This window comes from Corapipo altera, unplaced genomic scaffold (assembly GCF_003945725.1).
Source record: "Corapipo altera isolate COAL_440 unplaced genomic scaffold, ASM394572v1 343, whole genome shotgun sequence".
Classification (NCBI taxonomy): domain Eukaryota; kingdom Metazoa; phylum Chordata; class Aves; order Passeriformes; family Pipridae; genus Corapipo; species Corapipo altera.
In genome coordinates, this window is record NW_020884913.1 from 2,343,348 (window position 1) to 2,363,580 (window position 20,233).

The 20,233-nt window shown below is 41.9% G+C and overlaps 1 protein-coding gene across 2 annotated transcripts in view; it reads left to right on the forward strand.

Annotated features, from left to right (window-relative positions):
• Positions 1-6: 6 nt before the first annotated feature.
• Positions 7-20,233, forward strand: part of PITPNC1 (phosphatidylinositol transfer protein cytoplasmic 1) — a 77,956-nt gene continuing 57,729 nt past the window's right edge. For both annotated transcript variants that reach the window (XM_027654685.1, XM_027654686.1), the window contains exon 1: positions 7-642. In XM_027654685.1, coding sequence (XP_027510486.1) covers positions 595-642 — 48 coding nt within the window. In that variant the 5' untranslated portion in view covers positions 7-594. The remainder of the gene's footprint in view (positions 643-20,233) is intronic.

Here is a 20,233-nt window from a genome sequence, read left to right on the forward strand (position 1 = left end):
CCGCCGCTGCCCCCCCGCGCCCCCGCCCCGAGCGCAGCGGGAGCCGCGGCGGCCGCAGCCGCGTTGCGGCGGGGAGGTGGGAGCCGCGCTTGGCAGCGGGGAGAGGGAACGTTATAAAAAGCCTTTGTCTCGGGACTCAAGCATCGCATCTCTCTCCTGCCGCCCGACGTGCTGCCGGCGGGGGCGAGAGCCACATTTTCGGCTCGTTTGTTCTTTTCGCCGCCCCAGGCATGTCTTGACACAGCCGCGAGAGAGCCCCGCGTTTCCGTGCACTTCCGACGGATGTCTTCGGCTGGGGCGAGAGCGGTGGGGGTTTGAGACTTGGTAGCGTATCTCGGTGCGAGCGTCTGTGAGATTCCCATGATCGCGGTGTGAAGGAGGAAGGAGGGGAAGAAAGAAGCGGTTGTGTTGGTTTCTCTTCTTGCTGGGTCAGCCTTCCTGGATGGTTGCGCTACTGTCTTGTGGACACACTGTCAAGCGCGCACAGAGAAAGAGGCTTGATTATTTCCCCCCGTGTTTGGTTTTCGTCGTGATCTCTGTGCAGAAATCCGCACTTTTCTCCCAGTTCGCCGGTCCGCACTGAGCAGCAGGAATATGCTCATGAAGGAGTACAGGATCTGCATGCCTCTGACAGTTGAAGAGGTAAGATCCCCGCTCGTACCGGAGACGCTGTTCCTTACCCAGGGTTTTCTCTTGCCAGGCGACTTGAGGTTGTATTTGTTTTACTGAATATTTCTTCTTCGTGTAATGAACTTAGTGGGAGGTGATTGGTTAGAGAGGAATGTTTTTATTGGAAAACAAAGGAATCCTGCAGGAACGAAGGTAACTTAAGTGTATCAAAAGCACCGTGGCGTCAAAATATTGGTTATAAAGATTTTCCAACTAGACTTTTTGGAGGAACCTCATGCATGTTTGCAAGGGAATGCTTTTGTGCTGAAATTTCTGATAAAGCGTCTGTCCAAAACCCAGTTTCTAAATATATTTCACCTTTGCTTAAAATACATGAACATGGCCTGAAACTCCCTCCAGCACAGGTAGGGAAGGGAGGCGATCATTTATTAGTAAAACTTTGTTGTCATTTAAAGAAACGACTGAAAGTCAAACTGCTCTTTGTCGGGTGCTCTCAACTCCGTGTTGGGAACATTGGGTTTATTTGTCTGCGGGCAGTTTTGAGTAGGACCGTAACACCCCCCCGAGCACACGTGTTCTGGAGTTACTCGAGAAGTGTTCGCGGGTGCAGGAGGTGCCTAAAGGCCCGATGGAACACGAAACGGAGACGCTGTTTTATGGTTTGGTGCCCTGCAAGTCTGAAAAGATGCTGTTTTACGGAGGCACCTGTGGCGCGGACGGGGCTGAGCCCGCGCTGGGCGCGGATCTTGCGCTTGAGCTGCGCCCAAAGTTCCGCCTGGGCCGCCGCCGCCGCCGCCAGGGGGCGCCCTGGCCCAGGGTCCCTCAGGAGGGGCTTAATTCGCTAATTAATGGATAATTAACTCGCTAATTGAGTTACACGTTTGTTCTTTGAGTCCGTCCAGGACGGTGTGTTGCTGCACAGTTTTATTTCCTGCAATATGTGCGTGGAGGAGTCTTCAGGAGTACGGCAGGGTGCTCATTCCAATGGTCTTTTTGTCCGTATCTTCAGTTCGGGCAAATTAAACAGTTTTCTGAAACTGAGGATTGGAACTGCCAAATATTTACTTCGGGCTGCTCAGGAAATTCCTTCTGCAGGGAGCAGGACCCAAAGGCACCACATACTTGTAGTTAAACGGGTATAGGTTTAATTCCAGCCCTTTTCCATCCAAGTTATATAGTATCCTGTGATATTGGATGGCATTATTCTTTTAATACATAATTTTCTTTGTTTATTGCATTACCCTACTGTAGACAACATTTTTTCCAAGCCAGTTCCTGATGCCCTCAGACTACTACACTTAGTTAATGACAGTTCACTACATCATCAGAAGGGAGCAGATCTAATTTATTTTGAAACATTGTTATTAAACAAGATTTCCAGATGCAGAAAAGTTCAAAAATCTCCCAAAACAGGAATGGTCGATGCATGATGAGGCAGAAGAAAACGTTGGATGTCATTTTTTTTCTCTAGAATGTTGTCACAATTAGTAAAGATACTCTATCTTGTAGTTTCTCTTATGTTGAACCATCCATTATTTAATCCAAGTGCTGCAGCTGAGATGCCTTAATGAGGAGCCTAGAACATGTCTGATATTTAGCATCAATTTAATTACTAATTATAAAATGAACTAGGACAAAATTGTAAAATTAGCAGATATCTTATTTTTGTTACAGTATTTACATACTAAAAAAGTCCCACACTGTGCTTCTCGTAGTGGTTCATCCTTGTGACATTCCCTACAGCCTTATGAAGTGGTGTTATCCTACTTTTATACCCTCAGTTGCACATTAACTGCCAACAATGTGTGATAGTTTTTGCCACAAGGTGATGGGGTGGTTCAGTCATCAGGAGAACATCCTGGGGCGATGCTCACCCTTCAAATACCAGGAGCAGTTTGGTTCTGAGAGGCCCAAACTGCCTCCTGCAAGGTGCAAAGTCACTCTGAACCTCAGGAGGCTTTGAGGGAAACAATTTCCAAAGGATACCCAATTTCCCACGGGGCTGGGGTGTTGGGCCCTGGTCTGCAGTGGCACTTGGGATCTTGAGTCACATGGACACTGCTGGCACTTAAGCATCCAAGAAGGGTTTTTGAGGTTCTGTGTTTCGACAGGTACGGGGAAAATGCAGTTCTTATGCAACAGCCTGGCTCCCCCTTTTGTGCTGTTTTTCTTACTTAGACTCTACAACGCTGCTTTTCCATGGTTGATGCTCTGGCTTTCGGCCTCTGCACTTTAGACATAAATCCAAAAGTATTTCCTTGAGCAGTTTTCCTTTTTTAGCACTGCCCTGCCAGTTACCCGTCCACAGGAGTCTCACAGCATGAATGAGAAAGAACTGTGTCTTTAGTCTGTGGTGGTGTGTTGTGACCAACACCACAGTGGTTCCCATGTCATTCCTGGGAGGATAATCTGGCACAGGGAGCAAAATGGAGTGTTAAGTCTGCCAGCCAAGCACCTGTACCCGATCTTCTGGAGTCAGATTTTGTGTGTAATGTGGAAAAATGTGCTGTAAAATGTTGTGTAATGTCCAGGCAAGTCCTTACCTTGCGTGTAAATACCTGTGCAGGCAGCAGGGAGCAGTTAGTGCTGCTCTGGATGACTATTATGACCTAAATTTATCCCTAGAGAAGAGTAAAGAACTGATACATCAGTGTAACAGCAGCACTGTCTCCAGGTTGGAAGAGTTTCTGGCATTGCTGTGGGTAGGAAAGCCTTCATTAGCTACTGCAGATCCTGTTCCTGAGTCCTGCTTTCCTTGATGCCCTTATTAGATAAGATACCCAAATATTTATGGGAGTTTTGTTTATCTACCTGTCAGCTTGAAGGCCAAATGCTTTCTTGCAAAGAAAACATTTCCTAAGAAATGCTGTTTGTTCCAGACTGAGCTGCTCTGGTGTATTTTGAGCTAGGATAGAGGAGTTGGACGTGCATCTTTGTGCCTTGGCCATAAACACCAGGAAAGACAGGTTGTTCCAAGAGTCCTTGCTGGGATGCTGTGGCACCACACCACAGTTCTTATTTAAAGCTGAGCCTAAGTCAGTAAACTGAATTTTTATTGGCAGCTGTTTAGGTCTGTTACATATGTATGGTCAGAAGCTGCCTGATCAGCTTTAAAATAATTTAGGAAAGGAAATACCACGTTAATTTCTAAGCAAAATAATAACAACTGCTGTAAGAACTTTGTAAACTAGGTCAGAATAGAGCTGTTGGTTGACAAAGCCAATATGATTGCCAATCAGAAGTCATTCTTTACCTCATTCGTGGTACTTTTGGGAGGGACCCATGCAAATTCAATCCTTTTGTTAACAGGAGGCCTTACAAATTCGGAAAAAGACATTTCTTTGCATTAATATATAAAGCAAGTAAAATCTTCCAGTAATTGCATAAAATATGTTACCAATCCTTACCCCAGCTGCAATTAATAAATGAGCCTGCCTCAGTTATTTTTCCCCTTGCATTTTCATGTGTTAGTTCATTCTTACAAATAGCTTGTTACATCATATGGGAGAATATTATAATAGGCTGCATTGTGGGTTTTTAAATATCATCAGTTTAAAAAGCACATTCCTAAGCAAGTGAAAAGAGCACCAAGCAGTGGAAAAGAGCGGAGATGCTAAAAAATTCTCAGACTTGGGTCTCATTGCAAATCACAGTTCCACAATTTTTCACAGGAAAGATTACATGGTTTTTTTGTGCTTTTGAGATGCCTTTATCTGAAAGTGTAAACCAAATGTGATAGGTTAGCATGGTGCTGAACTCTTCTGGGAGAGGCAAAGTCCAGTGAAGTTCCTGATTTGTGTGGAAAGCGATGCTTCTTTAAGGGAAGAGGCGAAAAGACATTTTTGCTGGATCCTGTTGAAAATGGAGTTGTTACTGCTGTAAAATGCTGTGAAAGATGTGAAGCTGGACTGTGTATATTTGACAGCTAAACATCAAATAAACTACAGGAATAACAGGTTTTTTTCCTCAGAAACAGGGATGCCCATTAACATTTCTGTTAGTTCTGAACTCTACGAGCACAGCCAATCCCTGAATTCCTAACAGGTTTTCCTTTGTTTTGTTTCTTTATTTCAACCAAGATTATCTCTGCTGAGCCTGGTGGAATTGCTCCCACTCTGTGCTTTAAATAAAAGCCAGGTTGGATCTGTGGGGAGCTCTGCCTGCATGAGGTGTGGAGGAACAGCTGTATTGTCATGAATACAAACAAGCAGAGACCTGCAAAATGTCCATAAATGGAGATCATGGTTTTTCAACAAAAAGTCCTCTCAGCATTCCCAAATTCTGGGTTTAGAAGTGTTATCCTTGCTCCTTTATAAAAATACCCATCGTTTAGCTCTTGTTTCAAACATTATGAATTCTCCCAGTGTGGATTATTTACGTAAAATTATTTCAACAACATCTGTGTGAACAGTATTTGTATTCTCTGAATCTTGGGTACATTTCTTCTTTAAAAGGTTTCATAGTCTTCTGTTTTGTGCACAGAGGGTACTTGTTATAACATGTTTTATTCAGACAGATTTCAAGCTCATTGAAAGCATTTGAGGTGTTATGCCCTGAGAATCAGCAGGTGTTATGATATTTAGACATAACTATGTGTCTGTAGTACAACAAAGCCTTTAGTAGGGCATAAAGTGTAAAATATTTTTTTCATAAGTACAGTGATCTACTGCAGGACAAACTACATCAATTTGTCCTGCAGTTACTACAGATAGATTAAATAATGATCAACTGTGCGTGCTGCTTTCATTACCCAGCTGTAGCCACAGAGCATGTTTCCAGGAGTACCTTAATGTATGGAACATTTGTAAAAGCAGTATGTTGGTTGTAAGCAAGAGGACTATAAGCAAACAGGAGGTGAAGTCAGGTTTTCAAATTTAATTCAGTTTATTACTTGTAAATGAAATAATAGTTGCACCCGGTAATGACGAAAAAGTTTCTCTGGCAGTTTGGAGCTGAAGTTATCCAGCAAAAATGGAGTCTTGCTGTGCAGTTTTAATTGAAACTATCAACAGCTATAATGCATCTTGCACCAATTCCTTTACAAGGCACTAAATTGCTGTGAGACATAAAGGACCTTTTGCAGTAGTTAATCATTGTGTCTGGATGTGCCTTAGAGAGGCCTTACCTGCCTTCTGCATTCAGCACTGTGGGGGCACTGCCACCTTCGTCTGAGGGGTATTCAGAGTTAATTATTGATCTAGGAAGCCTCTTTACACCATTATGAACATCTTTTTACCCTTCAAAAGAAATCCTTGTGTAGGTCTCTTGTTAGCAAAGGGATCTGGCCTTTGGTGGGTGCTCGTGTCTGCTCACATCACAGGGCCTTGGCTCACACAGCGTGACCTCACATTGACCTGAGAGCTTCTGGCCTGGGGAGAGTCACTGTGACAGGTAAAACAGGTGAGGGAAAGCACCACAAGTTAACTATTATACCCAAAAATCACCTATTACGTTTTCTTTTGAGGCGCTGTCTAGCTGTGAGAATGAGGGGATGAAAAGTGAGAGCTGTGTTTTACCCTGGGGAAAAATAAACCCCTTGCTTTAGTTTGGCCTTCCCGTGCTAGTTGTGGTCAGCTCCAAAGCACAGCAATGCAGAGCACATGTCAAATCTTTATGGAGCCCCACTGCAAAGGCAAGACCAAAACCACCCAATTTTCTCCCTTACTCCTGTTTGCACTTTTCAATAAAACCCTGTGAAGGGAACAAGACAACCTTTGCTCTCCAACTTTCAGTGTAAATCATTAAAAAAAATCTTGCAGTGGAAAGGATTAGATATCACCCAAGGAACACCAGGCTCTGACATACATCTCTCTTTATCTCCCTTGCTCTGTCTCTCCCTGTCAACACTTGTTTTCCCCAAGGTATATATATCTCTTTAGCAAATAATACCACAGTTGATTTGAGGACTTTGTTAGCAAAATACAGGGCCCAGTTTTGCATTTCCCCTAAAAGAAAATGCAGCCTGTCAGTGTTTTAGGACATTTTCGAGCTAAGGCACTCTGCAGGGCTTTGATACCATCAAGGACTCCATGAGCTCTCTTTGTCTTTGAAGCATAATGCAGGCTTGGAAAGAAAAGAACTGGGAAAGAAACACACGGAATGTCAATACTGGCTTTTAAAACTCGGCGCTTCAATTATTTCTTTGGTATTTTGGGATGAACTTTGACTTGCTGAGAACACGAGGTTCTCGTAAGAGTTGATGTGAAAGCTGAGTGATCAGCACTTTGGAAATTGAGACCACTTCTGTTTATGTACCTAATAATGAATGTAGATGTCTGTATTGGCAGCTTGAAGTTTGATAGCTCTGATATGTCAAATACATTTTCCCTTAGTCCAGTCTGTTTAATTTCTTCATCTGTCTTCTTTTAAGGTTTGAAATAATATAGTTGTATCTATTTTCATGTGATTTTTGCCTGACTGCCAAAAAAATTTAGGTGATTTATGGCCCTTAAAATCCATAAAGCCCTTTAGATTAGAGGAAGAGAAAGATTTCTGTAATAACTAGGAAAGATTACAAATTATATTTTCCTTTATGAGTATTCATTTTATTCTGATAGACATTTGTATCGTTAAAATCTGTTAGAGCTCCTGTTCTTGGGTACAAAAGGCTGCCTAGTCAGATAATGGAAAACCCATAGTATATAACAATGATTCATTCACTGTATCCTTCTCTGTGAGGGGTGAGCTGACAAATATGTTCCCCAGGCTGTCCTTATAGAGCTGAGGCAGTTGTTGATGCTAAAATCCATGCAGGCTTTCCATCTTACTGTCCAACCTACCACAGAGGCAACCATTACACACTCTAAGGATGGAGATGGATGGTACACACATGAAAACCCTTGAAAGAGTCATTGTGGGCGAGGAATAACCTTTGTGTCCTTACTCACGGAAAACTTACTTGTAATTTAAATATATTTTCTTTTCCAAATAGTTGTAATTTTCCTTATATTCTGTTCTTTACCTTCTTTGGTTCACAGAGCATCTCTCGTGACCAGCAGTATATTTTGGAAGATTTTCTCCCAAAATAAAGCCAATAGTGACATTTCATGCAGATTTGCTCTGAGAGCCCTCCAGTGCAGCCTGGAGAGCTCTGTGTGGGCATATTGTGCACATATTCAAGTGTAATTATCAATGTCTGCAGGCATCTAGAAAGCAAGGAAAGGTGCTCCCCAGGATTATTGACTGTGTTTAAAAAGGAGCTAAGAAAAGGTAATATAGATTTCAAGTTGTGTTAACAGATGGGTTTGCAGTCTGTAGGTGGTGGAAACCAGACTTGAACTTCACCTGTGTTTATATATAATGCTTTTAGTCTAGTCTTAATCTTGTTTGTCTCCTTCTCAATTCACCATTTCTTCCCAATTTTGGCTATAAGTGATCAGTCAATTTTGAATGCTTGGATATGTATCAAAATACCATTTTTGTAAAGCATTACGCAGGGTGCTAAATTGTAGGAATGACATTTTAATGGCTCTTCTTGGAAAAAAAAAAAAAATGCATCTTCCATCTTTTTTCTTGTTTGTGGTCAGAAAATGCTGAGGCTGTTTTGGGTTCCATTAGTTTTGTACTTTTGCAGTTCCAAAGCTGATTTTGCACGCTCTGAGCTCTGGCACATCCTGAGCTTGGGCACGTCCTTAATTTAAAGCACGAGGAGTCATGTGAGTCACACACATGAACGTTTGGGGATGAACCAATCTCTTCCTGGATTTAGGAAAAGACTGGTTCATCTGCTCTCCAGAAAAACCATGGGCTTTATTTAGGAGTTTTTACGTGTCTGTTCTAAGATTAGTCTTGCCCAAGTGATTTAGGAATACTTAAGCTCTGTGGGAATTGTTTTCTGTGGGCATGCTGAGTATGCCTTATTTTCCATTTCATCACACTAAATGTCATCTTGGGTTTAATGTGTTCACCAGTTAATGACTATGTTCAGGGTTTTTTTTCAGTAAAAATATTATTACAATGCATGACAAAGTAATTGTGTGATAATGACACTCCAGTGTGACACACACTGTTGCTCGATTGCTTGATTAACAACCAGTCACTGATGACAAACACAACTAATTGTTGAATATATTTTCAGCTTTTTGCTCTCATTTTCTATAAAAACCATTAAAAGTATAAAAATAACCATTTGTGCTTGTGTCACCACATTACTTCAAAGGTTCTCTAAATACTGAAGTCCACTGTGAACCAAAAAATTGTGTTTACCAGAAGGATAAAGACAATGATAATTCTATTGAGAAGCATTAATTTCTTACCAAGGCAAGCTTGTACTAGTCCTGGTCATACAGAGATGGTTGGGTTTTTTGTGTTTTGGGGGTTTTTTTGGCCAGGTTTTCTTTGAAAGTGCAGATTAGCTGACCTTTAAGTAATATTTCCATTTAATAAAATAGTTGTACAATGACTGCAATAAGCCAAATGAAACACCTGAACTTTACACATGATTACACTCTTAAGTAGCCTGCCTGCTTCTGTTATTACATAGGCTTGATATAAAATTGATGTAAGTCTTCCTTCAGTGGATCAGTTTTTGTTTTGCTTTGCTCTGTGTGAAAGGAAAATCATTCAGTGAAATTTCCACCGTAGTGATACCAATGAGTTCTGTCACTGGTGCTAAAGAGGCCAAGATTTCACCAAATATGTGTCATAAAAACACAGAATATTTATAGAACAGAAATGCTGGGAATTTAAATTCCAATCCAGTTGCATGGTGCAAATCTGAAATAATTCCCCTGGCCTCAGGAGATCCAGTGCAAATTTCTCTCAGTCTGAACAAAAGTTGACTTGAACCAATGGCCATAAACTAAAAGAAAATGTAAATTTTTGGATTCTGTCGTTCCACGTGGAATGAAGTAATTGCTGTCCTCATCCCCCAGACTTGTCAGTCACCTCTCTGCTGTCAGTCTTCAGTCCTGGCTTTATAGAGGCTTTGGTTCCCTTTCCCTTCTCCCATGGTGGAGTCCTTGGTCATGCTCCCAAGGAAGGAGCCTCTCCAAGCCCAGCAGGCGTGTGGCCAGCTGGCAAAAAGCTGCTGCTCTTGCTGGGCCTGGGGCTTGCAGAGAATAAGGAACTGCACAGCAGAGTAGAACAATTGCTAATTCAGCTCCCTCTTGAGTGCTCAGCTCGGGCTTGAATCCCTGTATTCCCTCAGTTACCATGGATCTTTCTCCCAGGCTGAAGCTGAAGAGAGCACCGAGTTCTGAAATCTCTCCAGTGTCTTCCAGGGTTGCTGAGTTTATTTGCATTTCCAAACTGTTTGTTACTCAGTGAAGCCCAGGTTTTTTTGCTTTCTTTTTTTTTTTGCTTTTTTTCTCCCTCCCTTCCCCCCCAGGGATGATTCAGTATAAAACCATGTTTGTGTATATTGAGGGGTCTCTGTTATACATTTAGGACATGTTGGGGTGGTTTTTTTTCCATATTAACTTCAGTGGAAACAGAATAAAACCTACAATGGGGACTTTTTTTTGTTCATTTGTTCTCCAGTGTTTTGCTATACTTATTTTCTCTGCTGTCTCTGCTTTTTTTCATGTCTGAACTTGAACTCTCTCAGAGTCAAGTGATGGTGAACTTCTAAATGTGTTCTGAGGGGGTTTGAGATGAGGCAAACAGCCTTTGAGTGGAAATGTTATGTCATAGTAACAAATGCCTATGGATTAGTTAGTTTATTTCCAGGACTTCATGGGCTATACATTGCTATTTATAATTTAACTTTCTCAAGCAGCCACGACTGTGTTTATGTTGCCATGGTGTTCCTTGCCATACTTGAGGGTGGATAGTAAATGCTATAATTGAAAATAGATACTCCCACTGAATTAAGGGTAACAGGTGGTTATGTTTTTATTTAATCATGCTGAAAGCATATTACAAGTTAAATGTGGATACCTCTACCCCTGCCTCTCTGCCAAGACATTTTCAGACATGCCAGTTTGTCTTCAGTGGCCAGGACTGGAGTAAACAACGTGAGTGATTTGCCTTGTGACAGGCCAAGGAGTGTCAGTGGCAATCAAGGAGCATCTTCCACTTCAGACTTCAGAAAGCAAATGTTCTTATCCAGGAGAAAAGGAGCTGCTCTGATGTGTGTGGGGAGCTCTGTATCCTTCTGGGGACCAGAGTCTGGGCAAAGCCCTAATTCCTTATGAGCATTTGAGCAACAGCAATTCCTCCTGTTAGCCCTCTAACCTCATCTCACCTCTTCATTTCCTTCAGTTTTCCACTGAAGTTTTCCATTTTTTCCATGTGGGCACATCCTCCTAGCTAAACTATTCAAAGCATCCCCCTCTCACAACCAAAAGAATAGCTTTTGATTAAGTTTTGTCAACTCCCATAACATCAGTTAAATATTATCTCTATAAAACATGAATCATATAATTCATAAATATATGTTTTTTTTTTTTCCATTTTTCAGAGTAGAAGGACAGAAACGTATGGATATTATCCTAGATTCTCATTAACATTTAGGTGGGGGGGAAAAAAGTGTTGTAGATTTTTTTCTCTCAAAAATATTCTAAAATGTGAAAATGAAATAACTCAAAATAGCAGCATTGTCTCGCACTCTGTATATACTGCAAAAAGTAAAGATGCCCAGGAGGATTGAGTAACCAGGTGCAAACACTTCAGCCAGGATGGTGTGGTTACTGTCAGAGGCACTTGTAAAATCCATGTTCATAGAACCAGAGCAAAGGTACCTCCTTGGTGCAGTTGTGTGAGCAGTGAAGGGCAGAGAGGAGCCCGTTGCCTGAGTTCTGCACAGCAGTCTCCTGGGGAGGATTTCTGGACCTTTTTTAGAAGCAGCTGTCAGACTTTGGTCTTTATTAAGCTTGTATCAACCAAAGGCTAATTGAGTCCTCCAATTTTTCCTGTAGCTATAGGATGTCAAATGAATTCTCAGCAGCAGGAGATGTTGTGTGCACACACAGAGTTTTCTCTTGAACTCTGTTCGAGATTGTTCCTCAGTTTTCCTTTCACATTTTGCCATTTTGTAAAGCAAAGCCAAACTAAACAGTGGTTCATAGATGGTAGGATTTGTCATATTTTAGTTTTCAGCTGGTTTACATTGGCTGGAAAGGTTCATGTTATTGAAACCAATATCACTTCCTTTGTACACAAGACCAAGGAGCCGGAGTTTGCATCTTAAAGCTTTGCAAGGAGGTCCTTAAGGCCTTTTCCAAGCTTCTGGCAATTGCATTCCTTTCCACAGGTTGTTCTGCTTAATATCTTTGTTTGCAGGCCTTTTCCACAATTTTGAAAGTTAGACTTGCAAATTAAGTGAGCTGCTTTAGCTCTCTAGGCTTATGTTATAGGTAGCACTTGATTGAGTTTATTGTTACAGAAAGGCTGAGGACATTCCCTGGGGCCACTACCAAACTTCCATGTAAGAGTAAGTGTGCAGGAAAGCATTAGGCTTTGAAGTATTCATGCATATTTAATGGTAAGGGAAGAACTCAGCATTGCAGCCAATCTGAACCTTTGACAAGAACAATGAGTTATGGGAAAAAAATTGAGTTTGCAAGACGGTTTTGATCAAATGAATTAAAAAACACATTGCTGAAGATGATTGATGTAGATTAATACATCACATGCCATAAATTCACCCATCCAATGGAAATTCACTCTCCAGCTTGGGGTTTGGATAGCCCTGCTGAGATATCCCTGCTCAGCCTGGGCTTTTAGGACCTCTGCTTCATTTCAGCGCTGTTCCAAGTCTGAAAGTCCCAGAGCCCTTGTGTGAACCTGTGGTGTCCTGGAGCTGCATAAATCTCCTCTAAAGTAGACCATTGACCTGGGAAATAACTAACTGGCCTTTCTAACCAGTGCAGCCCATGTGGGTACAAGAGTGAGAGCCTTGAGTCGGGCTGCTGGTCTAGCCAAGTCTTCATCAATCACAAACCAGTCTTGCTGTTTAGGAGAGATTTGCCATTGTGCTGTCTCAGGCTTCATTTTGTTGAGTTTATATCGGGTTATTCCACACTTTTCTTAAACAGTTCTCTATGAATATTCATCCTTAACAGTCACGATTCTCTGTGTGAAATTGTAGCGTGAATTTTTCTCTGAGTGTTGAGAGGTGGTTCCTGATACTCCCCCCTCCTGCCCCGAGTATTCATTTCTCTGGTGTCTTGTTTCATAACTCCAGGTTACACTGCAGTGCAAATGCTCCTTGATTCCTGGTCTAAAACAGGATTTTTACCCATTTTGTCAGTTAAAGGTGACAATAAGTGAAAAATAAGGGAAGAAGGAACTGTACAGAAGGCATTTTTCAGGGAAAGAATTTAATAAGTAATAAGGTTGTACAGCAATAGAGAGAATTCACTTGCTCAGTCAGGTGACATTTAAAAGCATTTTCCATTTTTTAGCAACTGGAAATATAAGGAAGCCATGTAGGAAAAGAAGTAGACTTGCTGATTAATGAAAGCTTTGTCATTCTTTAAATATTTTGTTGTGTAATCACTGACATAAAAATAATGACAGAGCTGTTGGGGTACATTTTTGCCTTTCTTATCTTGCAAACCCTGATTTTTCTTTTGCACTTTTGACCCTTTCCGGTCAAGAGTTTGAAAGGGAAAGGATTTTTCACTCCATCAACAGTTCAACACCCCACTGATTTATGTGTGCAAATTGTTTGTGTGTGTCAGATTGAAACATATACTGTTTTGGAGGCACAGTAAACTTTGCAAGTTGACATATAAAGTAAATCCTACTGAAGATTTGGTCCCTTGTGTCCTTTTTGTAGTAAATTAATGCATTGCATCTGCTTATGATATTTGAGACAGCATGGAAAGAAAAATTATATGATCAAACTTTAAAATATGTGGAGCATCAGTAGTTTTTTTTTACCATTTCCCATACCTGCACATTGATACTAACTTAAAACTATTTTCCTTGTATCAAACATTTCTTCCTATTTTGCATTTATGCTGATGAGGTAAAGAGTTGCTGGCTTTGCTCCTGTTAAAACTTTAGCATTTTTTTATAAGCTCAAAAAATACACCAGCTCTCCTGTGAAGCATTTCCTGACAGAAGGCAGCGTCTCCGCGTGTCTGTCTAATGAAATGCTGAGCAGGTTCCCGCTGGGGAGTCTCTGTTGTGAAAATGCAAAGACCTGTGGGTGACAGAAAAGGTGACATCCTGAGCACGGGATCCTTTTCAGGCCAACAATGCCCAGTGACCATTGAACAGGAGCCAGAGTGTGCCCAGGTGGCCAAGAAGGCCAATGGATCCTGGCCTGGATCAGGAGCAGTGTGGCAGCAGGACCAGGGAAGTGATTCTGCCCCTGGACTCAGTGCTGGTGAGGCCACCCCTGGAGTGCTGTGTCCAGTTCTGGGCCCTCAGCTCAGGAAGGATGTGGAGGGGCTGGAGCAGGTCCAGAGGAGAGCAACAAGGCTGGGGAAGGGACTGGAGCACAAGTGCTGTGAGGAGAGGCTGAGGGAGCTGGGGCTGTTCAGCCTGGAGAAGAGGAGGCTCAGGGGAGACCTCCTCACTCTCTGCAACTCCCTGACAGGAGGGGGGAGCCAGGGGGGGTTGGTCTCTTTTCCCAGGCAATGATCAGCAAGACAAGAGGGCTCGGTCTGAAGCTGTGCCAGGGGAGGTTTAGGTTGGAGATTAGGAAGAATTTCTTTCCAGAGAGGGTGCTCAGCCATTGGAATGGGCTGCCCAGGGAAGTGGTGGATTCTCTGTCCCTGGAGGTTTTTAAGATGAGACTGGATGTGGCATCAGTGCCATGGGCTGGGAACCACAGCGGGGTTGGATCAAGGGTTGGACTTGATGATCTTGGAGGTCCCTTCCAACCCAGCTGATTCTATGAATCTGTGATTCCCTGGAGGTGGGATGCACTGGGATGTGCAGTGTTTTCCCAAGGATGAGAAATAACTCGTCCAGGATGGAAGGTTCGTGTCCTGCATTCCCGAGGGACCATGCCCTGCTCACAGGGGAGCTCTGGTTTCCTCTGTGTGCCCCTCTGAAATGTTCTCTGCACTGTCACACTGCTCAGCCCTGTGTCCCCACTGTCCCTGTTTTCCTCAGTGGCAGCAGGACCAGCAGCTCTGTGGTACAGCCTGATTAGCAGGAACCTGGGGCTGCTCCGTTCCTCCAGGTGGTGAGGCCTCAGTTTTTCATCCCTGAATTCTTCCGAGGTGACCCAGTGGGGAATTTGGGCTAAAGAACTTTAAGCTGGTGTTCCAGGTGTTCACTGCCACTGAGGTCAAGGAGATAAAGTTACTCTGCTTTCCATCTAATCAAGAGTTGCTCTCTGAGCCTTGCAGGCTGCCGGTGATCACTGTAACTGTATCCTCTGTTCTCTCCTTTTTTCTCTTTGTACTCTCTGTAATATACACCTCCCACTCCCTCTTTTAAATCCTTTTTGTAGGAGGTTAATTACAAAAATGTAGCTTTCCATCCTTGTTGGCTTCTGGTTATCATTTGTTCTTTTTATATATTGTTCATTGGGGATTTTTTTTTAATAAGTTGCCACAACCATTGTTAATGAGCGAGTCGGACACTTTCAGACCCAGCTCAGATTCCTTTGGGTTTCACTGTCCTCTCTCCAGTGTTAAAAATTATCTATTTATTTTACTTTTTTATTGCATCTTTTAAACACTGATTTGTCCATATAAGGACCTTTCTTATGGCAAATTTGTTTCTTTTAGAACATCTGGGCAATGACCTCGGCAAAATGGGGTTTTGGTATTGAATTGCTTCATATCAGCTGGGTCTGCTCTGGCTTCTTCACCTGTGACCTCTTCAGAGACAGACTAAGATATGATTTTCCTCACTAAAGCTGTGTTAACTTTCCCTCTATATTTATGAATCGAAGCTGTGCTATTCACACACTTTTTTTTATTTTTCTTGAGTAATAGGAACCACCCTCATGCACTCTTTCTCGGTTTTCTGTTCAATACATTGAATGGATGATAGCAAATGAAAAGCATGTGAAAAGCAAATTAATACAACTCCTGTCCTAGTTGGTGAAAGTATAGAATTTTAATTTCATGCCAGCACAATATATTGAATGAACTGTAAGTGCAAAGATACCAAATTTCAATTAGAATACCAGCTAATATTTTTTTTTTACCATAACTATCTACTTTACTGCATTTAAGAATGAAAACTCGGTAGAAGATTTTTGATGACTATTTTTTAATTCTTATTCATTTAAATCATTGACTCTTTGAGGACTGCTGAGAACCACAGAGGTAGCAATAATGCAAACAATAAGGATTTCAGGCACTTTATTGATATGTTTGGCGAGTAATATTTGTCAGTGCTGTGCACCAGTGTTTTCATCTTGCATCAGAAGTTGTTTTGCCAAGTGCTGCTTGGCAGTATGTCATGTTCCTTGGATTCCATTTGGAGCTGAGAACTCTTCTGGTCATTTTATCTCTGAAAGGAGTTAACATTTGCTTTCTTTTAGATCCCAGCTCTTGCAGGATGCACAGCATCCAAACTAACAGATCCTGTGTTACGAGGAGCCATTCCTTGCTTTGGCACTGCCAGGAGCAAACTCTGCTGTGCTGCTGTGTCATCCCCACAGTTCCTGCCCAGTGCACACACAACTGTCCATCTGGGAAATGGAGATAAACTTCCATGGCCCTGTTTAACTTTGATTTGTTGTTACACTTTGGCTCTGACCTCCTCCCCCTGACTGTAAATCAGTAAGGGAAAAGCACACCACGTCCATGAGCTGCAGTGAAGCATTTGATATGGTTGTAATTAATTGACAGTGTTCCTGTATGTGCTGCTAGGCAGGATTAATGCTCTTCCCAGGCCCACCTTTACACAGGGAAGTCAGTGGGAATTTCTCTCCTTTTGCATTAAGAATGGAAAAATATGAACCTGAGAGGGAATTCACTGAATGAGGAGCTGTGTATGACATACAACACAGTTCTGTCCTGAGCTGCACTCTGTAGAACTCTGTCACTTCAGGTCAAGTGCTCTTTGTCTTCCTGTCCCACGAAGTTACTACAGGTCATTTTTGCATGTGACGTTCACATTTATGTTTTCTTTAACTCTGTGCTGTCAGAGGACCAAATTGTGTTGGAAAATTCAAACTGTTTCTTAGGGACTTCTAATAAAATTGTGAAACTGATAATTTGATAAATGATGCATAATATGGACAAAATGGCACAGGAGGAAGCAAGTTTTTGTCTGACCAGTGGATTTCTGGGAGGGATAAGCCTGGCTTGGTAAGCCAGTACATTTTTCTGTTCTGCCACTTGTTGCTTTACTGCCTCAGCATCCTCAGCAAGTGACTTAATAGTGAAAGAAGTTCTTCATGTGTTCTCTTTTGTTCTGGAACTTCAGCAATTTCATTGTCTGCTGTTGATACATGGAAACCTCTTCAGCAGAAAATGTGTTTTCCTCCTCAGAAAACCTAAAGCATCCCACGGCCACAAGTGCAGGAATCCTGGCAGTCTCAGTTGTGCTCCACTTCCAATTAGGAATGACATCAGTGGATGGTTGGGCCCTCTTTGTTTTGCTGCTCCTGCTCTCCTGGAATTGGTGCAGCCCTGGGGTTGCTGCAGCCCTGGGGTTGCTGCAGCCCTGGGATTGTTGCAGCCCTGGGGTTGCTGCAGCCCTGGGGTTGCTGCAGCCCTGGGATTGCTGCAGCCCTGGGATTGTTGCAGCCCTGGGATTGCTGCAGCCCTGGGCTTGCTGGCCCGTGGAAGCTTTGGCTGCCAGGAATGGGGGAAATATGCAAATAGAATAATCTTGTGAATCATCTCTGTAAGGCACTGCTGGATCTGAGGCAGAGTTACAAGCCATCAAAACATGCAAATCACGTTTGTGTGAGTGACACAGTGAGGGTGTCCCTGTGCTTAAGTAGGGCATTACTCAAAATAGTACTATTCCAGCTTTCCATGGGAAAGTACTTTCTGTTCAGTGAGATGTTTTCTTTCTCTACCTAGTCATCAAAAACACCATCAATCCCATTTCCAGTGAGGCAAGCTTCTGTGGAATGTGACATTTGTTATTTCTCTTACCTGATAAGAGTGTAGACCTAGATTTGTTCAGAATGCAACACATACTTTTCTTTTTAATTTAATTTTTTTTTATGCTTGAAAAAGGGTTTGTCCAGGAGAAGTTGCTCCCCCCAAAACATGATTTTTTTGGCTATATGCAGGAAAGGTAAATTCACTCTTTCTTTGGTTTTCAAGCACCTTAATGCAGGGAAGGAAATAGGTTGGTTGTAGTAATGAAACAGAGTATATGGTTAGAAATAATTCAAAGGTAACCTCCCACTAGTATTGCTCTGTTGAAAAGAAGAACATTATTATGGCACACAAGCCTCAGATGAAATTTCAGAATTGATGTATCACAGAAGTAGAATACACTGTGCATATTATAATCATGCTACCAATTTATTGAATGGGTTTTTTTATGGGATTAACAGCATAAAATTAAAATCTATATAGGCTATAAACATATTATTCACCCAGCTGCCCTCCTGGATCTTCAGGCATGATCTTCTTTCCTCTGCATGCACGGAGTTTGTGCAGGCATCAAGAATTTCACACTAATCTATGAACTGATGTCAAACAAGATGCAGTGAACAGAGGTTATAAAACTTCCCCCCCTCGGTATCCAACAGTGCAATTGCATCACAGATACATCACAGAATATTTGGATATAAAGAAAAGCTTTAAAATCTCATAAAACACAGGAAACAGTGTGGCATTTTGATGTTACTTTACATGGCTCCACTTTGTGTCCTGTAAAATAAAATGTTCTGATCCCGACCACTTATTTCTTTCAGTTTCTTATGAGCTTAAACATTTAGGATCATTCTCCAGTTTGGTTGGAAGCACAAAATGGGGTGTACTCATGCAAGTGTATCTGTCTTTCTGAACGTCAAATTAATAGTTTGAGTCACAGAGGTTAAAAGGAATTTCAAGTGCTGCTCTAATGAGGACAGACAGGAACATCTTTTGATACCTTGTATTGAATTCGAGCAGTTCCCTATCTGATATACTGTGATAGTGGTGCCCGCTGCACTTCCATAATTATGGGCCTGTCAGCATTTCCATTCCTAACCCCTATATTACAGCTGGAAATATCACTCCAGGATGAAGTTTTGTACAGAGCCTTTCAGCTGTGAACGAAGAAGCTTTCAAAATTAATTTTGCTGCTTCTCCAGTTTAAAAAAAACGAAGTTTTGCTCTTGCTTGCTCCACCCGGTATTAATGTCTTGTTTGCAGAGAAAAACCCCACAGGGTCAAAATACTGCTGTTTGTTTCCTGGAGTGTGAATGTAACACATCGAAAAGATAAGAACTGAGAGCTGAATGCCTCTATTTAACCATTTTTTCTTTTCCAAAAAGAAAAAAAAAAGCAGTAAAAGCAGGAAAAAGTACATCTGCAAGGTGCCACTCTGAGCTCATCCCCACCTTCCCTCATTTGTAACCTGTCTGCAAAGGTTTCAGTACCAGTGTCCCTTTGCATAGATTCCAAAACAGCAAGGAAGATATAATTTTGTGTTTTTATCAACGCAGGCTGATTTAAAAATCATTATTTAAGAGTTCAAGGACACTTAGAATTAGGAGGTGACAAAATTATTGTTGCCCATACGGTTTTGGGTTGTCTGCTTTTTGAATGTGTTTGCCACAAAACTGGTTCCTGGAAAGGCTGGGTGAGGCTCAAGTGAACACCATTTTTTCATTATATAATTTTTTGGTCTTTTTCCAGTAACTTATTACCTATCCCTGAAGTTGGAAGCAGTGTCTATCATGGTTTTCAGTGATGCTTATCACTAAAGTTTCTGAATGTTTGCTAAATATGAGGCAACATTAATCAATTTATTCTCATTACACTTTTGTAAAATGGACAAATTTTCTAATTTTACAGATGACAAACGTCTGTATTGGGGCATATTAGTTGAAAATAGTCACTTTTTTTTGAATATTTAACACTTGGAACCTGCTTTTTCAGGGTGGAATTCTACAACCCATTGAAAACACAGTTCTCCTTGACTTTAGCAACGTGGTAAATATTGAGCATTTCTCTGAATCAGATCTCTTGTGTCAAGTGGAGCACCCAGATGATGAGGAACAAGGGAATAGCGATTTTTTGGGAAGATTTAGGATGAAGTGCTTTGCTTTGTGTCCCTACATTGCTTCAGTTTTGTGATTCCTCATCCTTCCATGGTGTTGTGCTGGTGATGTCCAGAGGACACGCTGTGGATCTTCAGTTCTGTGACCTTGAGCTGGCTCTCTTTGCCCTTCCCAGAGTGTTTTTCAGCACTCCAGCAAACAGAGCAGAAGCCCTACATAAAATCATCCCCATTAGTATGCAACTGCCTCCAACAGGGAGAAAAAGTGCTACATGATTATTTAATTGTGCCACAGCCTTTAGGTCCCCAAGAGCATTAATATCCAATCAGCCAGCCATCCTTTCTGGAGCTCCTGCCTTTCCAGCCTGGATTCCATTTCCTTAAGCACAGCTTTTGTTTGTAATTATTTTGGGGGCTTTGGAAAACTTCAGAGGGGGGGGGAAAAAAAAAAAGCTTGACTCTCATAGAATCATGGAATGGTTTGGGTTGGAAAGGACCTCTAAAGGTCATCTGGTGCCACCCCTTGCCGTGGGCAGGGACATCATGGGATGTGTGATCACTCATGTGA